Here is a 17,717-nt window from a genome sequence, read left to right as displayed (position 1 = left end):
GAGTAGCCTCCCCAGGATTCGAACCTGTGACCTTAGGGTCCATGCGGTTGCCATCCTGGTACCATCTTGGCTACAGGGCCAAAAAATACAAATGACGTCCCAACACTTTGGATACAATGAACCTACCTAGCCTAAACCCAAGCTTATAAAACAGAGATGAACATGGATCATGGATGTCCAATGCAATTGCTACAAGGGAACATGGGGTTGCTGCACTCTCAAAACCTGTCTCTGTCAGTCCACAACTTTTGGGCAGAAGACACAATTTGGTTCTATCTCGACTCTACAAGGACATCCATCCAGGAAAGAAATAATGGGAAGTGCTTGTTTTTATGCACACGTTTGAAAATGAAAATCCGTTGCAAATAATTCTAAGTATCATGCACTCTCAAGTTACCGAGTAGTAAAAAATACCTACTTCAATGACCAAAAGATGATACCTTTAATGAGAAAGAATATCTATATATATAATTCTAATTATTTTTATATTTTTTTTAATGCACATGTTTGAAAAAGAAAATCCCTTGCAAATCATTCAAATTTCATTCATGTTAAGTTGCCAGAGTAGTAAAAAAATACCACTTCAATAACTAAAGATAATACCTTTAATGAAAAAAGTAAAAAATAATTGCAACTGGCATAAGAGGTGGTCATAAAAGGTTGTCGAGACAATGACTTATTGAAATAAGTGATGCTTATAAAAGGTTGTTGAAAGGGTAACTTCAAAAACACCGTACAAGTGTTTTTTTAGTATAAATGTTTTTTTTAAAGGTGTTTTGACTTTTAAAAAAGAAATAACTTATCAAATTTAAAAAACAAAAATATTACAAGTCATTTTTTTTACTTTTTAGAAATACTTTTAAAATTTTACCAAACCTCTAATTTTTCTTAAAAACAATTTTTTTTAAAATACATTCTAATTTTTTTTATTGTAAATACTTTTTAATATAATAAATAAAATTTTGGTGTTTAGTAAATCAACTTAATAACTAAAAATAATATAATAATTTAATTTTAATTATTAAGTAAATTGAATATATTAATAAAATAACTTAATAATGTGACTTAAAAATAAAAAATAATTTTAAATAATAAATACAAATAATTAATTTATTTTTAAATCTATATTTTTATTTTACCCTTTTAGTATTATTTACCCTAATTATTTTTAGGATTTTTTATACTACTTTACAACCTCTGTTATTATTACTCAACCTTCTTTGCATATGAAGATAAATATGTCAATTTTATAATTTCAAATAGATTTTAATTTAATTTTATCAAACAACCTTACAACTTAAAAGAAAAAATTAAGTAATAAGTTTTAAATCAACCGAACTTAAAATTTAAAATAAAAAATATTAAATCAACAAATTAAAAATAATTTAATTTAAAATCGACTTAAATCATTAAGTAATAAGTATTGAGTTTTACCATAACTCGCGCATTTAAGTTCATACAACTAAGCCAACATGGTCCCCCGAGTCAGACTGAGGAAACTCTCTCTCCCAGTAACAGTGTAGCTTTTCTGGAATCTCGATGACTTAACAAGTAAATGCATAATTCCAAATAAAAAATAAAAAGCATAAGGATGTGATTATGATTGCTCAGCGGCTTAATTAAAATCAAAAGACACTAGAAGCAAGAGATAGTGTGAATTTAATTATTTAAAGCATGAAGCAAGAGTTTCTAACATCGTGCAGGGTTTTTATATACAAAATATGCTGTACATATTACCAACGACATTGTCTTCATAAAATAAGCGCAATAATGAAGGGGAATGGAGATTATCATGATGCAGGCAAAGATGGTGAACTGTCAATGAAACAATCGCAATGCCCAAAGAATCAATCACTAATGTGGTATCTCATATCCAAACGTGTTCTCTCCACTGTAAGTGACGTAGAGAAACCCATCTGCATCCTTCTTCTCATCATATATTCCGGACATGATTGCCCCTAAAAAGAACACAACCACCACGCCCATTTTCAATCTATAAATGTAACAGCTTACTTAAAGTAAAGTGATAAAGAACCTAACCAGAGCATCAATCAGTAGAGAACAAATTAGAATTGCAAGGATTACCTGTAGGTGGGAGGACATTGTCCACAAATATAAAAATAGCTTTCTCTGCACTCAGTTTGATCCTTTTACGTATTACATAGACAAACTGTCCTACTGTCAAGTCGGCTGGGACAAGGTACCTGTAATTTTAACGGGGATATAAGCAAAATCACACTACGACCACAAAAATGACCACCAACTTGAAGTAACTGCTACTAACCAATAGCAATGGATTCCCCAAAAGACCATGGATTTTAAGAACTAACATGAGCAAACACCTATACCAAAAGAAGTCCATGTTGACCTCTAAAAATATTAATATATATCATCCAAGGTCAGCTTTTGTTTGGGAGACTCTGTGCAAGAAAATTCATACCATTGATTAGCTAGTAGGAAAAGTTGGTGTATGGCTAAAGATTAGGAGTTTGCACTGCATCTCTTTATCCACCATAACTTTGTCTCCAGTTTGTTGTCCTTGTTTTTCTCCCTTTTTGGATGGCTTGGGTTCTTTCCAATTTTGTCAAAGGTGTTTTACTTAGCTGGCATGGTATTTTTTTCTTCCTAAATTATCGCAACTTCGTTTGGAACTTAACCTCTTTATGTTGTTCGTTTAGTCTATTTGCAAAGAACATAGCAAAACAAGTTTTGAAGGATTGAGCGGAAAAGTCAGTTTGTATTGTAAATACTAAGGACATGTTCTGGAAACTGTTTTTGAAAACAATTTTTTGTTCTTCATAACAAAAAAACAAGAAAACACATTTGACAAATAAAAAACAGAAAACAGTTTTTTATTCTTAAAAAATAATAAACGAAGTGTTTTTAAATAACATCTTTTAGTTATTTTTAATTGTTTTCACTTGTTTTCTAAGGGTTATTTTACAAAATAATTAGACAAATACAGATAATGATTAAAAATAAAACATTGCATATAAAAGTCATCTTTAAAATATATTTAAAAACATAAAAAATAGGCTAAAAACATTTCGAATGCAGGCAGGGTATTCGTAGTAAACGTGTAGTTATCAAAGAATGGTGTGATAACACAAAGAAAAGGCAATTTAAATGAGGACAACAAGGTAATTGGTTAGGTCTGTGGAAAGTTCATTTAAGAATAAGATCATGTGTTAATTACCCAAAATATAGACACAAGTACAAATATATGTAACAATAGAAATAGGTAGAGCATCCACATAAGATTATAAGTTTTCCTGAAAAATAATTGGAAACCTTTCATCTTGAGAAAGAAAAGGTGCTTGTGAAATCATCACTAACGAAAATATTCTCCTCAACAATTGAGCAGAACATTGAAGAAACAATGTACCTTGTTTGCATGCGAATGGATGGTTCTGTCATATGGGCTCAACCTATTGATAATAATCATATCCCTGGATATGCATCATGGGATAGGAAAGTATCTGGTTTTAGGAAGCAGTCTATCATTGTGTTTTGGAATGAAGGACAACTTGAAGGTACAGGAAAGTCAAAGAATAAAAATCATTAGGTTCAATGATAGGACAGAACCCATTTTGAAGAGGGTTTACTACTTAGATTCTTTGAGCGGTTATATAGTTCACACTTGTCATTCCAATATGTTCTGTGGACACTGGAAGCAACAACCCTTCCTTTTTTTGATGGAAACTGGAAGCAGTAACCCTTCCTAAACATCTTTTTCTTTATTTAGTACGCATGCTTAAGAAAACTTTAGACTTGGATGAGATTTTATTCACTAGAATTGAGATAATTTCAACTTGACATGTAATAGTGGAAAAAGAAAAGGAAAAAAAAAAAAGAAAAAGAAGAAAGATAAGTGAACAGGGAAAGAAAACAGAATTCCAGAGAAATTAACAAAGTGCAGTGGTGCTTACTTTTTCTTATCTATGTTCGGAATATCACTCCTCTCAGCCTTCTCGACAATCACCTTCAATTCATAAAAACAAAGTCATATACACATTAGTCAAAATGTGAAGTCAAAATGCATAATAGAGAGACTATGCGATGCACTTATATTATTATAATTTTCTTTTAATGAGTAGGTGTTGGAACCCAAAAAGGCATTGAGGGTAGATCATCATGTATGTCTAGATGTCTTTGTTCAGTGTCTGAATCTAGCCTCTAAAGAACATCATTTGTACAGTATTGCCTCCAAGAACATTATTTGTTCAGTGTCTGAGTTTTAGCCTCTAAGAAGGGGACAAGCGTCCAACTCTATTCTTCTAACATTAGGGGTAAGATTACGGCCCTGCTAGGCAACTATTTTTCAAAACAAATTTTTGTTCCCCAAAATAAAAAATAAATAAACAGGAAAACATTTTTGGTAACTAAAAAACAAAAAATGGTTTTTTGTTCTTAAAAACAAAAACATAGTATTTTCTAAAAACATATTTTAGTTGTTTTCACTACTTTCCAAGGGTTATTTTAAAAAATAATTATATAAATATGACGAATGATTTAAAATAAAATACAATAGATAAAAGTTATTTTAAAAAAATATTTAAAATATAAAAAACAGGTTAAGAACATTTCAAGGTTAAGAACATTTCAAGTTCTCAAAGAGATTTTTGTTTTATAAAACATTAGAGAACAATTTTCAAACACTTCAAAAATTTGGAAATATTCCACGGAACAGAAGAGTATATAACAATGTCTACAATACCAAATAGCACAAGCATAATACTGGACCATTTGGCTTAATAAAACCATAACTGAGGCATCTTATAAAACCATGTTGGTTCTACACCTTATAAAAACATTACTATCGTTCATCTTGACATTGTAATCAAATGATAAAAACGCATTGGTTTTCAACCTTTAAAAACGTTACTATTATAAAAGGCCTGACATGCACATAATGAATAATTGAATTAGAGGAAAAGCGCTCAATTCTCGACAATCACCGGAATCCTGTCTGGGTATTTTTCTCTAATTCTAGCAGCCTCTGCACGTCTCTTCTCTGAAGAAAAAAGAGCTCATACTTTCAGAAACTAAAACAAGCCATTGACTAACGATAGAAATTGAAAAAGAAAAAAAGAAAAAAAAAAAAAAAAAAATCATCCATCAAAAAATTAGAAAAAAATAAACAAGTACATACCAAAATCATGCTCTTGCTTGAAGTAACTCTTTGCCATTCCTCCTGAAGTAAAAAGAACAAAACTCTATCAATTTATTATGCATCCTTCTCTTTTATCACTTTGAAAACACTTTTCTTGCGGCTGGAAGCAATGATCAAGTTTATAATAATATCAAGACAAGAAAAGCACTCTCAAAATGTTAACAAAATCAAAAAATACCTTACCCAACAACGAAAAACAAAGATTTCTTCAGAATACAACGAACCAGAATGATCAGCAAGATCATTTGAACCAAAAATTTAAATGCCAAAATCCAACAACCAAAAAATACACAACCCTAACCCTAACCCTAAATTTACAGGTCCATACACACAAAAACCTTCATCAGCAAAAATCATCATCACCACCAACAACCAGAGCGGCAACTAACATAAAATCGTGTTCACATAATACCATATAAAATTAAATTAAATTAAAAATGAAAAACAAAGGAAGGAAAAAAGGGATAAATTCAAGAATTAAAACCTTAGAATTTCCGGGAAAATTCGATTCAGAAGTCAACGAAATTGAAATCAAAGAAAAGAAATAAAACAAAAGCAAGAAAAAAAAAACTCAAACCTTTTAGAAGACGAAATCCAAGAACACAAAGAAAAGAAGATAACCAGCTCTTTTTCTCTCACTCGAAGCGCGTCGTTTCGTCGAAGATAAAATACGGCAGCCTCGCTGGTTTCTTCAACTATTTATAGAATTTTATAAGATTTAAAATATTTATCTTTAAAGCAAGTAATAAAAGATAATGAATTCTCTCGTGTGTATCCACTCATACGACTTCTTATACTTGAGCAACAAGAAGTGAGCTGGCCATGGGAGGAACGTGTGGAAATGGATGAGTTACAGATTTCGATGGTTTTGGGCCGTTAGATCAGTTGACCTTGGTGGGCCCACTACTCGTGCTGATGTGGCTTGAAAAGGCTTCGTTAGGATGCAAGTTTAGGGTATGAAACGCCAGATGTAAGGTAGTTCGAAGTAGGATGATGAGAATATACTCCGGTGATGCTTGTTGTAGAAGTCATCATCTACTAATGCACCTACTCAACTCTTTGAGCATGATTGACGGCTGAAAATCGGTGAGCTGGTCCCACATATCTAAATCAGGTTGGTCCAAATCGGGAAAAGTCAGAAATGGACTTAGTTGACGGGTGCGGCCTTTTGATCGAAGCCCAACTTTAAAGACAGACTGGGCCATGAAAAATGCAGAGGGCCATTTGGGCTAAAGTAATTCCAGATTCGGGAAACTCAACCTAGCCCGGGCTGGCCCATGACAGCTCAATTGAATTTGGGCTGGAAATACCACCTAAGAGAGTCTAAACAGTGAGAGCTTCTGATGATGTTGTCCCAATCTCTTTCATCGCCAATCCGATTGAGATCATGCATAACAAAAATCAGTCTCCATCTAATGTGTCTACACCACAAAGGAGGGCTCAAACTAAGAAGAGATCTCCAAACCTGGGGTTTCTAGGAGAGAAGAGCCCCAAGGTGCCCTAGAAATGGTGGGCAATTTGAATTGATCCTGAGATCTTCTCTTCTTGAGGTGGTGACACGGCCCATCTTTCTCCATGAAGAAGACAGGGAAAGGTTAAAAAATGTGCTATTGCCAACTATGACAACTAGGATCGTCATAAGCTTCCATCTATACTAGTGCATGCATGACGTAGAGAAACATCAAACGTAATCCCTCGAGCTCTCTCTATCTGCTATTTCAAACCTCGGTCTTGAAAAGACTAGACTGTTCTATTGCAAACCGATTTTTCTTCCTTTGCAAATGGAAACAAATTTTGACGCTGAGATATTATGGTTGGGGGTAACATCATCATAGTCATTAGAGATGGGGAACGATGTGCATGTAACTGCTAATGCAACTCTTCATTATCTGGAGCCAAGAATTTCATTCCACTGCGTCAAGGTCTACAATCTTTGATTGAACTGGTCATCGATTGCTGCTCTAGCATTCATGGAGTTCCCTCAAAATGTCTGCTTCCCCCATTTGATTCCATTCCTGCTGCCACGTGAATGCCCATATGATTGAGAAGCTAGTGTTAATTTAAAAATTATTTTGATAGAAATTTATTGAGGTAAATTTTTTTTTTAAATGAATTATCTTTACTCAAAACTCTAAAAAAAATAGTAACTAGGGCAAAACATTAGGTTTTTTAAAGTCCCATTGTAGGTGATTGACATATAAACATGGCATAGTTGATGATTAAAACCTCATATATATCATTTTTATTTTTTAAAAAGATATATATAATTAGAAATTAAGCCTAATTGATGGAATGTTAGGCAATCCAAAACTTTTTTTTGAATGATATTAAAGAAAAGAGTAATCTAAAAAAATTCATAAAATTAAAGGAATTCTTCTCATTGAAAGAAACATTAATGATTGGTGAATCAGCAGATCCATCTGAAGAGTCCTTTTGAATTATTTAATTTAGTAGATCTTGAATAAAGGAATGCCCATAAAACGATCTAATCGATCAAGATATCCAATCGAGATCTTATACATTGGATTTTGTTTTTGAGTGCCTATGGTAAGATATTTTTTTTCCCATATAACTAAATGTTGGTGTATGATTTGAAAAAGCCTTAAAATAAAATGATGGAAGCATTGAAAGATAAAATGAGATTGAGAATGTTGTTGAGCAAGGAGAAGACAGGGTGCTTGCACTTCTTTTTATGGGTTGCAATCAGCATTTAGCAAGGAAGGAGTGACTAATGGCAAGAGTAGGCAAAGGCAAACGCAAGTGCAAATACACTCAGCCAACAACCAAACCAATCCAAAAGCAAAGCTTGTCTCCTAATTTTAGGTTTCCACTCTTATCAATTTACCAGCATCTCTATCTGAATGGGAAAGAAGTAAAAGATTTCATCATTGTGTTTTTTCCTCTATACTCGTAAGAGGACTGAAAATTATTGTGGACATGGACGAGTGTGCTGCTCGGCCCATTATTGTGGATATTTAACTAAATTTCTTTAATAAAAATATTTTTAAATATGGTTCCTAGACATAAAGCTTAATCACACCCCACAGTAATAATTTCTTTGGGCCTGGGCTCAGTTTGCAGCAACAAAGTAAAACCATGTCTAATGGTTGGCCCAGCCCCAAGCCAGCTTTAGTTACTTTTCTGTTGATTGTTTTGAGCAGGAAGGAACTCTATAACCATTCAAAGATAAAAAAATTTATAAGCTAATAGTGGTTATGATGTCTAAAAAAGTGCAACCTCTAAGCGTGTTATGAAGGTTTTCTTTGCTTTCTCTTTTTGTTCCTTCCATTTCCATTCTGTTTGGCGACCGGGAAAATTGTACCAACTCACATTGTTTTTGGGATTAAGGTGTCTTGAAGAGAGAGGAAGACCCCAAATCACCTTTCTTTTAAGCCAACAAAGACAAGTAAAAATATAAAGGCGAGAAAGGGCTGGGGCAAGCCGAAAAGAGAGGGCTGGTCAAATTATGGCCCATTCAAATTTTCATCTAGCAATCATTTTTTGCTTTTATGGGTAAAGCTTAAAGTGCCAAGGGATGTTGGATACACACACACCCATCACTTACTCTCATAATTCTCATTGGGATGAAGGATACATCTTTTGAATTGCATCTTATTATGTGAAAATACAACTTATTTAGACTTTAAAATACGCGTAGATACAATGGCAGAGCTACAAAGGAAGTTTAGATGAGCATGATATGAAATTTATTTTTTAGGGCAAAATAAAATGCAAATGTTAGGTCAAAAGAATCCTTGTTCCAAATGCCCCTCTTGGGCACAAGGTGGCTCCGGCCCTACGTGCATATATGCCATCAGAAAACCCTTTTGTGAGTGTTGGAAAGTTCTTGCTAGCAATATGGGATATAACATATTTATACAAGTTTTCGATTATGATCTTAAGATTCAATCTCAAACAAGGAGAAATGGAGCAAAGAGGAGTAGAGTTATTTCACTTCTCCATTTGATAAAATTGAAGGGTGTCTATGTAGCTAGTTAGCCATGGTCACATGGGGGTGGAGATAAATTAAGCCATGTTCATGAGATGTCAAAGTCATGATTTTCACAAACAATTCAAACTAGACCTAAGCTTGTCCCCCCCTCTTTCCTTTCCACACAAATATCAAGAACTCTCTTTTCCTTTATGTATAGACAAGGGAACATCCTTTTTTGGGCCATGTTTCCCATAGCACCCAGCTCTTTCCATTATTGTAAAGAGAATGCAATTGAGACAAGTCAGTCAAACCATATCTAGCCAGTTGCATTTATTATATAAGTTCACCTTTATAGTTTCAATCAGTGAAAACTCCATTGCTAGGGTTTTAAGCAGATATCTTACACTGGAGTCAAGCTTCATTATCCCTATGAAATCGCCCAAAAGCTTACATATACGTACATACATTCATAGCTTGAAGGGAGAAGTAGATGAAGACAAAGCAAGGTGGAATAAATAAAAGCAATATTTTCATGCATGCAACACTTCTGCAATGGAAACTCTTGCCTAACACATTGATTCATGGCAAAAAGAAAACGTAGTATAATGAAAGCAACATTGTGGATAAGTTAAAGGGCATGCAGTTAGATAATTGATAGCCATGGAGACCCCTTCAATGGATTTGAGAAACTACCCTACAGGCCACACCATGTCCCAACTTTGTAAGGTCATGCCCACCTTCATCATGTGATTTCATCCATGCAAACACCCAAAACCCTGTGGCTTTGCTATTTATGATATTGCTGAAAGTTTGGAACTACGTTGAACCACGACCGAATTATAAACTCTGAACAAGGAGGTCTGACAAGCAGTACCAGACATATACATGCATACATGACTTAGTCGACCTGTTTTTTTTTTCTATTCAAGTTTTCTCAAATTTTCTGCACTTCTCTTTTTGGGTTTACATAATGTTAATAAAAAAAAAAAAAAAATTGGATTACCTGATGTCCAAGAATTTCAATTTGATTTTTTCTTCGACCTGTTTTTTATCCCAAGTCATAAATAGAAGTATGAATACGAGAATCATAAAAAAAACCGAAAAACTTCAAAAAAATGACATTTTTAAGAGAAAAATCTCTTTAATGGTTTTTTATTTCTTTTTTATTTAAATGAATGAAAGGAGACTGAAATAAAATACCTATAAATTGGATTAAAAGATGGGCCTGGATAATTTTAAAAACTAAACTTTGGATTGGTTGGTTTAGCGGTTGGGCACCCATTTCCGAAAGACAGCCTGCCTGTAATGCATTTTAGTTTTTACCCAAATGAAAGTTGATCAATCAACGAAAACATGTCATGAAAAAGAGTCATTTTTTGGTCAAAAGGTGTAGATGATGTGTCTGACTGACTGTCTCTCTCTTTTTTTTTTTTTTTGGTATAAAAAAGAAGCATGATTATGGCAATCTATTTACAGTCCATACAATTTTAGGTGAATTGACAAGTCCATGAGCCAACGTTTTTCTCAGTTTTGACTCTGTGGATTGGAGTTAGCAGAGGGGTCCATGGGTTTATTTTAGTCTTCACATTTTCTACATGCAAGTAGGGTGTCATTTCAACAACTTTCTTGATTTTTTCTCTTCAAGTAAAAAAGCATCGCAAAAAAGAGCTTATATCAAAACAAGGAGGTGGTGTTTATATTTTTATTTTATTTTAAATAGAAATTAAAATTAATTAGTGTTTAATAATATTAAGTTATTTATTTTTATAATATTAAATATTTTAATTTTTTTATTCAATAAAAAATTTAAAGTAAAAAAATAAACAAAAAATAAGTTACTTTTAGCAAAAAATAAAAAATAAAAAATAAAAACCTCTCATAATCATCTTCTATTTTCTAAAATATGACAAATAATAGAGTTTTTAAAGTAATAATTTAAAAGAACATACTTCCAAAAATAACATTTAAGTAAATTTTTCCCCTTTAGAAAATTAGATCTTATTTACATATAAACAATATTTTTCTACTTTTATTTTTATAGAAAACAGAACCTGTTTGAATGCTTCAAATCAACCTTCATTTTATAAACAATTAATCCAAAAAAAAAAAAAAAGGTAAAACTATGAAAATTATAAAATTTTGATGTTTTCAAAAATTCCTTAAAAGGGTTCAAAAAAAAAAGTTTTGTGAAATGTTCAAAATACAAAGGTAAAGAAGATTTTAAAATCCAATATATATATATATATATATATATATATATATATATATATTCAACTAAATGTATTTAAAAAAAAAAAAAGGAAAGAAATTTAAAAAAATAAAGAATTGAAAATACCAATCAATCAATGAATATCTCATCCATTCCTTATATAATTAAGCAATTAGGGTTGACAACACAATCCTTATTAACTAGACCAGGTATCATAGTACAAAAAAAAAAAAAAAAAATTAAATTTTAAATTTTTTTGATAAAAATAAGATATTTTTCCTAATCTTTCCAAAAACTAACATTTTTAAAAATATTTAAAAGATAAATTCTTAGGGAATGCAAAGTTAAAGATTGAACTAAGTAGAAGAGTTGATTAAAATTAAATAATATAAAATCTTATTCATATAATCTTAACATTTGTACCAAAGGGGACTACAAACTTGGAAAAATGAGCTCCCTCCAAAAGTTCCTTCCTAATATTTCCAACATGAACACATGCAAACCATTTCTAAATTTCAATGCTCCATCATAGTAAAGTTAAGCTTAATACTTGTCTTAACCCCATCTAGAAATTGAACAACCTCATCATTTTATAAGAACTTATGCCTCTCCAACAAATTTGGTCGAACCTTGAGATGAGCAAATAAAACTTTAGACTTTGAAGCATCGAATAGAACTTGCATGCTCTCCAAGTTGAATAGAAAATATGGTTGTTTCACCTTTAATGTTGCTAAAAAATTAGAGGGGTCTTGCTTAAGGCACCAATTGCTACATTTGTCTTACCATGATAATACTTGAGGAGTTTAAATTATTCTTTTTATCTCATATTTAATTCTTTATGAGAAACCAACAATTTCAAGATTTTATGGTCAATGTAGATCTCACATGTTCATCATGCAAATAGTATCTCCATATCTTAAGAGAATAAACCACTTCTATCAATTCCAAATCATGAGTAGGTTAGTTTTGCTCACATGATCTAAAAGTATAAGCTATGACTTTCCCATTCTTCATAAGCACATAATCAAACCCTTGATAAAAAGCATCAATATAAATAACAAAGACTCTAGAACCATAAGGACAGTGAACATTGAAGCAATAAAAAATCTATTCTTCAACTTTTGAAAACTTTTCTCACAACCATCTAACAATACAAACTTGGTCTTATTATCAATAGCTTAGTTAAAGGTAGAGTAATTTTAGAGAACCCCCTTTATAAAACATATTTTATAACTATTGAAACTCAAAAAATTCCTGATCTCAAACACTAAGTTAAGTCTAGTTTAACTGACAATAGCCTCAACTTTACTAAGGTCTACCAATATTCATTTTTTGCAAATTACATGGTATTAGTCTAAGAGTTTTCCTAATTAGGTTTTGATGATCACAAAACAAAGTCAAGTGCACTAACAAGTTTAAATCAAGTAAAGTTTTTAGGTTTCAATGACAAATTCTAAAGAAAGCTAAAGTATCCTTGGAAGAAATCCAAATGATATAAAGAAGTGGACCTCTTGTAGACTTAAAGTGTCTAGGAAATGTTGTAAGATGGTCTCTATTGGTGCACTTTGGTCTAAATATTTTTTTATGCACTTCAAAGTTATTTTTTTCATCATTACTTAAATTTTAAAATGATATTTTATCATTAAATTGGATGAATATGAACTTTAACTCAAAACCTTAGGTCTAATTCTTTCAAAACTGACTTGAAATGATTTTTAAGGGCGTTATACAAGTTATTGGAAACTTGGAACTAAAAACTAGAAGTATTTTTTGCACTTTTAAGTGTAATCGATTAAGAGTATCCTGAACCCATTATATCAACCAATTGGGGAACCAATTTAACCCAGTTGGGTTTTTCAAGTCAAGGATCAATTGAGGGTACACAGTTTCCTTCTCTTTTCCACTAGCTCATGTATGTGGCCGGTTGAGGTTTTGGCTCACCCAATTAAAATCCAATCAAGAGTCGGTTGAACCGAAAAAATGTCAACAATCACCTATTATGCATTAAATGCACTAATGACTAATTAATTAGTTGAACTAAAACTTCACCGATCAAGGCCACTTTTGTGGTTTTAGGTGCCCAAGGCTCTTTTCTATAAATTGAAGAGCTTCATTGTATTTAAGAATAAAAAAAACACTTGCATTGAATTGAATACACTTATTTTCTCTCTTTCAAAACTCTTTATTTAAATGCATCGAATCCAAACTTGCAAACTCCTTTAGTGCATATTTGAAATCCATCCTAATTTCTTTTGTATCGTGAATCATATTTATACTAGGATTGGGAGCACTAAAATATTTTCTATCTATTTACTCTTTAGTGAAAAGGCATCAAGTTGGTGGAATACTTAGGATTGTAGTGTCCATTAGAGTTGATGAATCTAATTTTAAAACTTAAAAGTTATGTTGGAAGCCTTTGAGTTTTTTAAAATACTTGATAGAAGTTTAATATAATAACTAAGAAATATTAATAAAAATCAAACGGATAATTTAAACATAACTCTTAATTCAATCATAACTAAATGTTTTATTAAAGAATTCAAGCCTAAACAAACAATAAACTAATTAGAATTTCTATTTCATTGTCAATTCTTATCATCTACATCAAAAGTATTCAATATAGGTTTTGAAGAGTAGAAATGGTAAGCTAAAGTGAACAAACTAATGAGGATTGCTATATAAAATAATCTCTTTTTAGAAAATCAAATATGACATAGTTTATAACAAAGTTTTAAAACATACAAAGTATAAATAAATTTGTCTTACCAACAAGATTTTTAGAATCAGTGACCCTTCAAATCAAAAGACATTAAGCTAATTAAATTGTATCATATGATTACCCAATTAGCTAAATTTTTTAATCTAATAGAACTAGGTAATTAGATTTGTTCAATCAATGAGATTGTTAGATTCAATGAACCTTCAAATCAAAAGACATCTAATAGAACTAGGTAATTAGATTTGTTTAATCAATGAGATTGTTAGATTCAATGACCTTCAAATCAAAAGACATCAAGTCAATAAAATAGTATCATCCGAATTGATGACTACCCAATTAGCAAAATTTTTTAATCCAATAGAACTAGGTAATAAGAGTCAACAACATAACTCTTACAAAGAGATGGTATAGAAAAGAAATAATATTTTTTGGAATATAAAGTTTCTTGATAATAATAAATATTCTCTCACCTTTAAAAGAAATAATATTTTAGAAAATATTTAAAAACATAATTTCATTACCACAAACCTAATATTATGATTTAATAAAAAGAATACACATATATATACCACAATCACTTGTGTAACCATTAATTTTCCTATTAATTTTTTTTTTTTTGTCTAAACTTCATGAGCCCATGATGAGTATAACAAGAATAAAATTTCTTTTACAAGTCTAATATCAAAAGGACAAATTATTATTATTATTTTGAAAGTCTAAGACGAGGAAGAGTAGACTTTGTAAAAACAAAATTATAGACAATTTGACTCCCCTTAAATCTTGCTCTATTGGGAATAAAAATAAAAAATAAGAATAGAAACAAGAAAACAAGCTAAGGAACTCATCAATTATGAAATCTTAAACTTTATCTCTTTGTTTTTCTCCCTCTAATTTGTTGGTTTTTTGTTTTGCGACTTCCTATATTACTTTAATAATTTATTATTATTATTATTTTATATTTATTTATTTATATTACCTATTATTATTTTTATAATATTAAAAGCATGATAAATAAACTAACATTTTTCATTTTCTCATTATCTCATACTATGATTTATCACCTTTTTATCAATCTTAAATTAACAAGTTTATAATTTTTATTTATTATTAAAATATTTTAGAAGGTTAAAATTTGAGCTTATAAGTTATCATTTATGTTAAGTTAATAACCAATGAACATATTTTAAGGTTTTATAACAAATTTTAAATTAATTATTTTATTTAATAACTTGTGAAAACCTATAGTAACTTAAATTATGTACGAGTTTGGTCTGAGTTTGTAATTTATAATCTGATCTTGGTCGGGTTTGACATGAGTATAATATTGATTTTATTTAAGAAGTGATTTTATTCACATGATTTTATCGTGAATAAAATCATTTAACCATATATATTTTAGACTTTAATGATATTTTATTAATCTAAAATTATGAGGAGGCATTTAATAATACGTTGATAAATGTGGAAACAGGGGGCAGACAAGATGATAATCTTTCTTTAGCTTTAATTTGAACTCCTGTGATATTAAAAGGCTTATAGTGCACTAACCATAAAAGCTTGCCTGGCTGCATCTGTGAATAATATTGGAATGAGGGCCATTTTCGTCAAGCGGCTAGCATCAAATAAATATCTGGGCATGGAGAGATTTGATATGGTACGTCAACAGTGGTGCTTGGCAACTTAATGATCACTAATTATAATGTCAAGTGGACCGATAATCACCACCATCATGATAATTTGACGGCGTGTGTTAAGACGACGGCCGGATTTATGACAACGATGATTTCCTGTTGGATAACATGATTTAGCTCTTGACCATCCACAAAAACATGCGTATACCGACTATACGTAAATTTAAGAAATTATTATCCATAGAAAAATACAATAATATTTAATAATTTTATTTTATACCCATATTTTTGGTGCTCAGATGATATTGATATGATCCAACCCGATCCAACAAAAGAAGAGATACGAGGAGGGAATCGTTTCTCTCATTCCCTATCAAATAACGTGATTTTCAAATTTTTATAATTTTATTTACAACCAACAAAAATTTTATCGATAAAATAATCAATCTGAATTTTGAGTATTATAGAAGGTAATTCGAACCATAAATATACTTTTTTTTATCATTTATGTTTTACAGAAAATTAAAATGAATTTGTAAAAAGTATTTTTATTGAAAAACTTTTTATTTTGGAAACAAAAAAAAAACTTCAATTGACTTTAGAAAGACTCGGCTGATGAATTTGGAAACCTCCTATACAACAATCAACGTCCATGTGCGACCGTACTTTTGATTAATCTTTTATTTGGACAGAAAAGCCCCTGAGGAACAATAAAATAGATAAAGGACCCTTTCTCTTTCTACAAATTCCAAAGAAGTCCCAGTGAATCATCAGAGTCTCGCTCAGACAACAGTACTTTACTGCTTTATTACCCCTTTCCAGCCCCATGGCGTTAAAAAATAAAAAATAAAATATAAAAAAAAGCGAAAATTACAAAAGCTAAAAAGAAAAAGAAAATAAAAAAATCAATCAACTTAACCTCAGGCTCGCCGCCATTCAAAGCCTAGACTTGAAATGGCGACTGCCGTAGACCCACGCGCGCTCTCAACTTAACATCGACAGCTTGCAGTGCACGATACGGCTTAACGGGCCCCGCACCTTCTAGATTTCCCTTTCATTCGAGCGTGTCGTTTAACCGTGACCGGGTGCGGTGAAAGACATGGGATTTCCCCTTTTAACCGTTGAACTTTTAACTTTTTAATCTCAAGCACCTCGCTTTTATTAAAGCTTATGTTTAAGTTTTTTTAATCTTATGAACATCCAAATAAAAAATTAGCCCCCACGAAAATTACTTTTGACTTTCTAGTACTGTATACAGTCAATTACATCTTTACCCTTACTTAATCGACCATATTACGTAAACAATAATTGTGCATCATCATGGCAATGAAATTAGGATAAGAATTGAAAGTCATGAAAATAATACGACTAATAATAGAATTAAGTGATGACAAGATGGAAGTGGAGGTGTGGAACCCCTTGAAAATGATATGCCATATGCCTAATTGAAAGGCCATTATTAGTAATTTATTCATATATTAGTGGTCATTATTAAATCAAACTTAAACCCCTTGAATCAAAGAACTATAGTATATATAAAATATAAGTACTCAATTATTTGATAGACTTTCTATTAATGTTTGGTTTGGTTGTGATTGGGTTTTTAAGATCATTTGATTGAAAGGAACGTTGAAAATTTTCCTTTCAATTCAACCAATTTTTTAATCTCGATTTCACAGCAAACTCTCATTAGGTAATAGTTGTAAGGGTAAAAATGTTACAATAAAAATATTTGTGTAATTTTTAATGTATTAAAATTATTTTTTTAAATATGGGTATTATTTCATTTTTTTAATTAAATATTTCAGTTTCTTAAACCCATATCAAATTTAAATAAATTTGAATTTGATTTAAATATAAAATAAAATATTTCTAATATTAATTATTAAAGTTTTTAATTTTAAAAATAGTTTTGTTGTATGGTAGGAGGTTGAATTTTGAAAATTCGTAAAAAAATTAATTATAATATAAATTTTATATTTAGTATTATTATTTTCATTTTAATTTATGAAATTTAATTTCCTATAAATTTAATTGTGGTTATATGTGAT

The 17,717-nt window shown here is 30.8% G+C and overlaps 1 protein-coding gene across 2 annotated transcripts; it reads right to left on the bottom strand.

The window, feature by feature from the left end:
* Positions 1 to 1,636: 1,636 nt before the first annotated feature.
* On the bottom strand, positions 1,637 to 5,859 carry LOC117926538 (autophagy-related protein 8f). Of its 2 annotated transcripts, none has more exons than XM_034845664.1 (6): positions 5,751 to 5,859; positions 5,153 to 5,194; positions 4,959 to 5,014; positions 3,930 to 3,982; positions 2,086 to 2,204; positions 1,637 to 1,958 (listed from the first exon to the last, which is right to left on the bottom strand). In XM_034845664.1, the coding sequence occupies exons 2-6, from the start codon at positions 5,187 to 5,189 to the stop codon at positions 1,855 to 1,857; spliced, it is 369 nt and encodes a 122-aa protein (XP_034701555.1). In that variant the 5' UTR covers positions 5,190 to 5,194; positions 5,751 to 5,859; the 3' UTR covers positions 1,637 to 1,854. The 2 variants fall into 2 exon arrangements, with proteins under 2 accessions (XP_034701555.1, XP_034701562.1); XM_034845671.1 differs by lacking the exon at positions 5,751 to 5,859 and adding an exon at positions 5,357 to 5,597.
* Between the last annotated feature and the right edge of the window lie 11,858 nt (positions 5,860 to 17,717).

Source organism: Vitis riparia, chromosome 2 (assembly GCF_004353265.1).
Source record: "Vitis riparia cultivar Riparia Gloire de Montpellier isolate 1030 chromosome 2, EGFV_Vit.rip_1.0, whole genome shotgun sequence".
Lineage (NCBI taxonomy): Eukaryota > Viridiplantae > Streptophyta > Magnoliopsida > Vitales > Vitaceae > Vitis > Vitis riparia.
The sequence above is the reverse complement of the archived record's forward strand: the minus strand, read 5'-3'. Positions and strand labels throughout refer to the sequence as shown.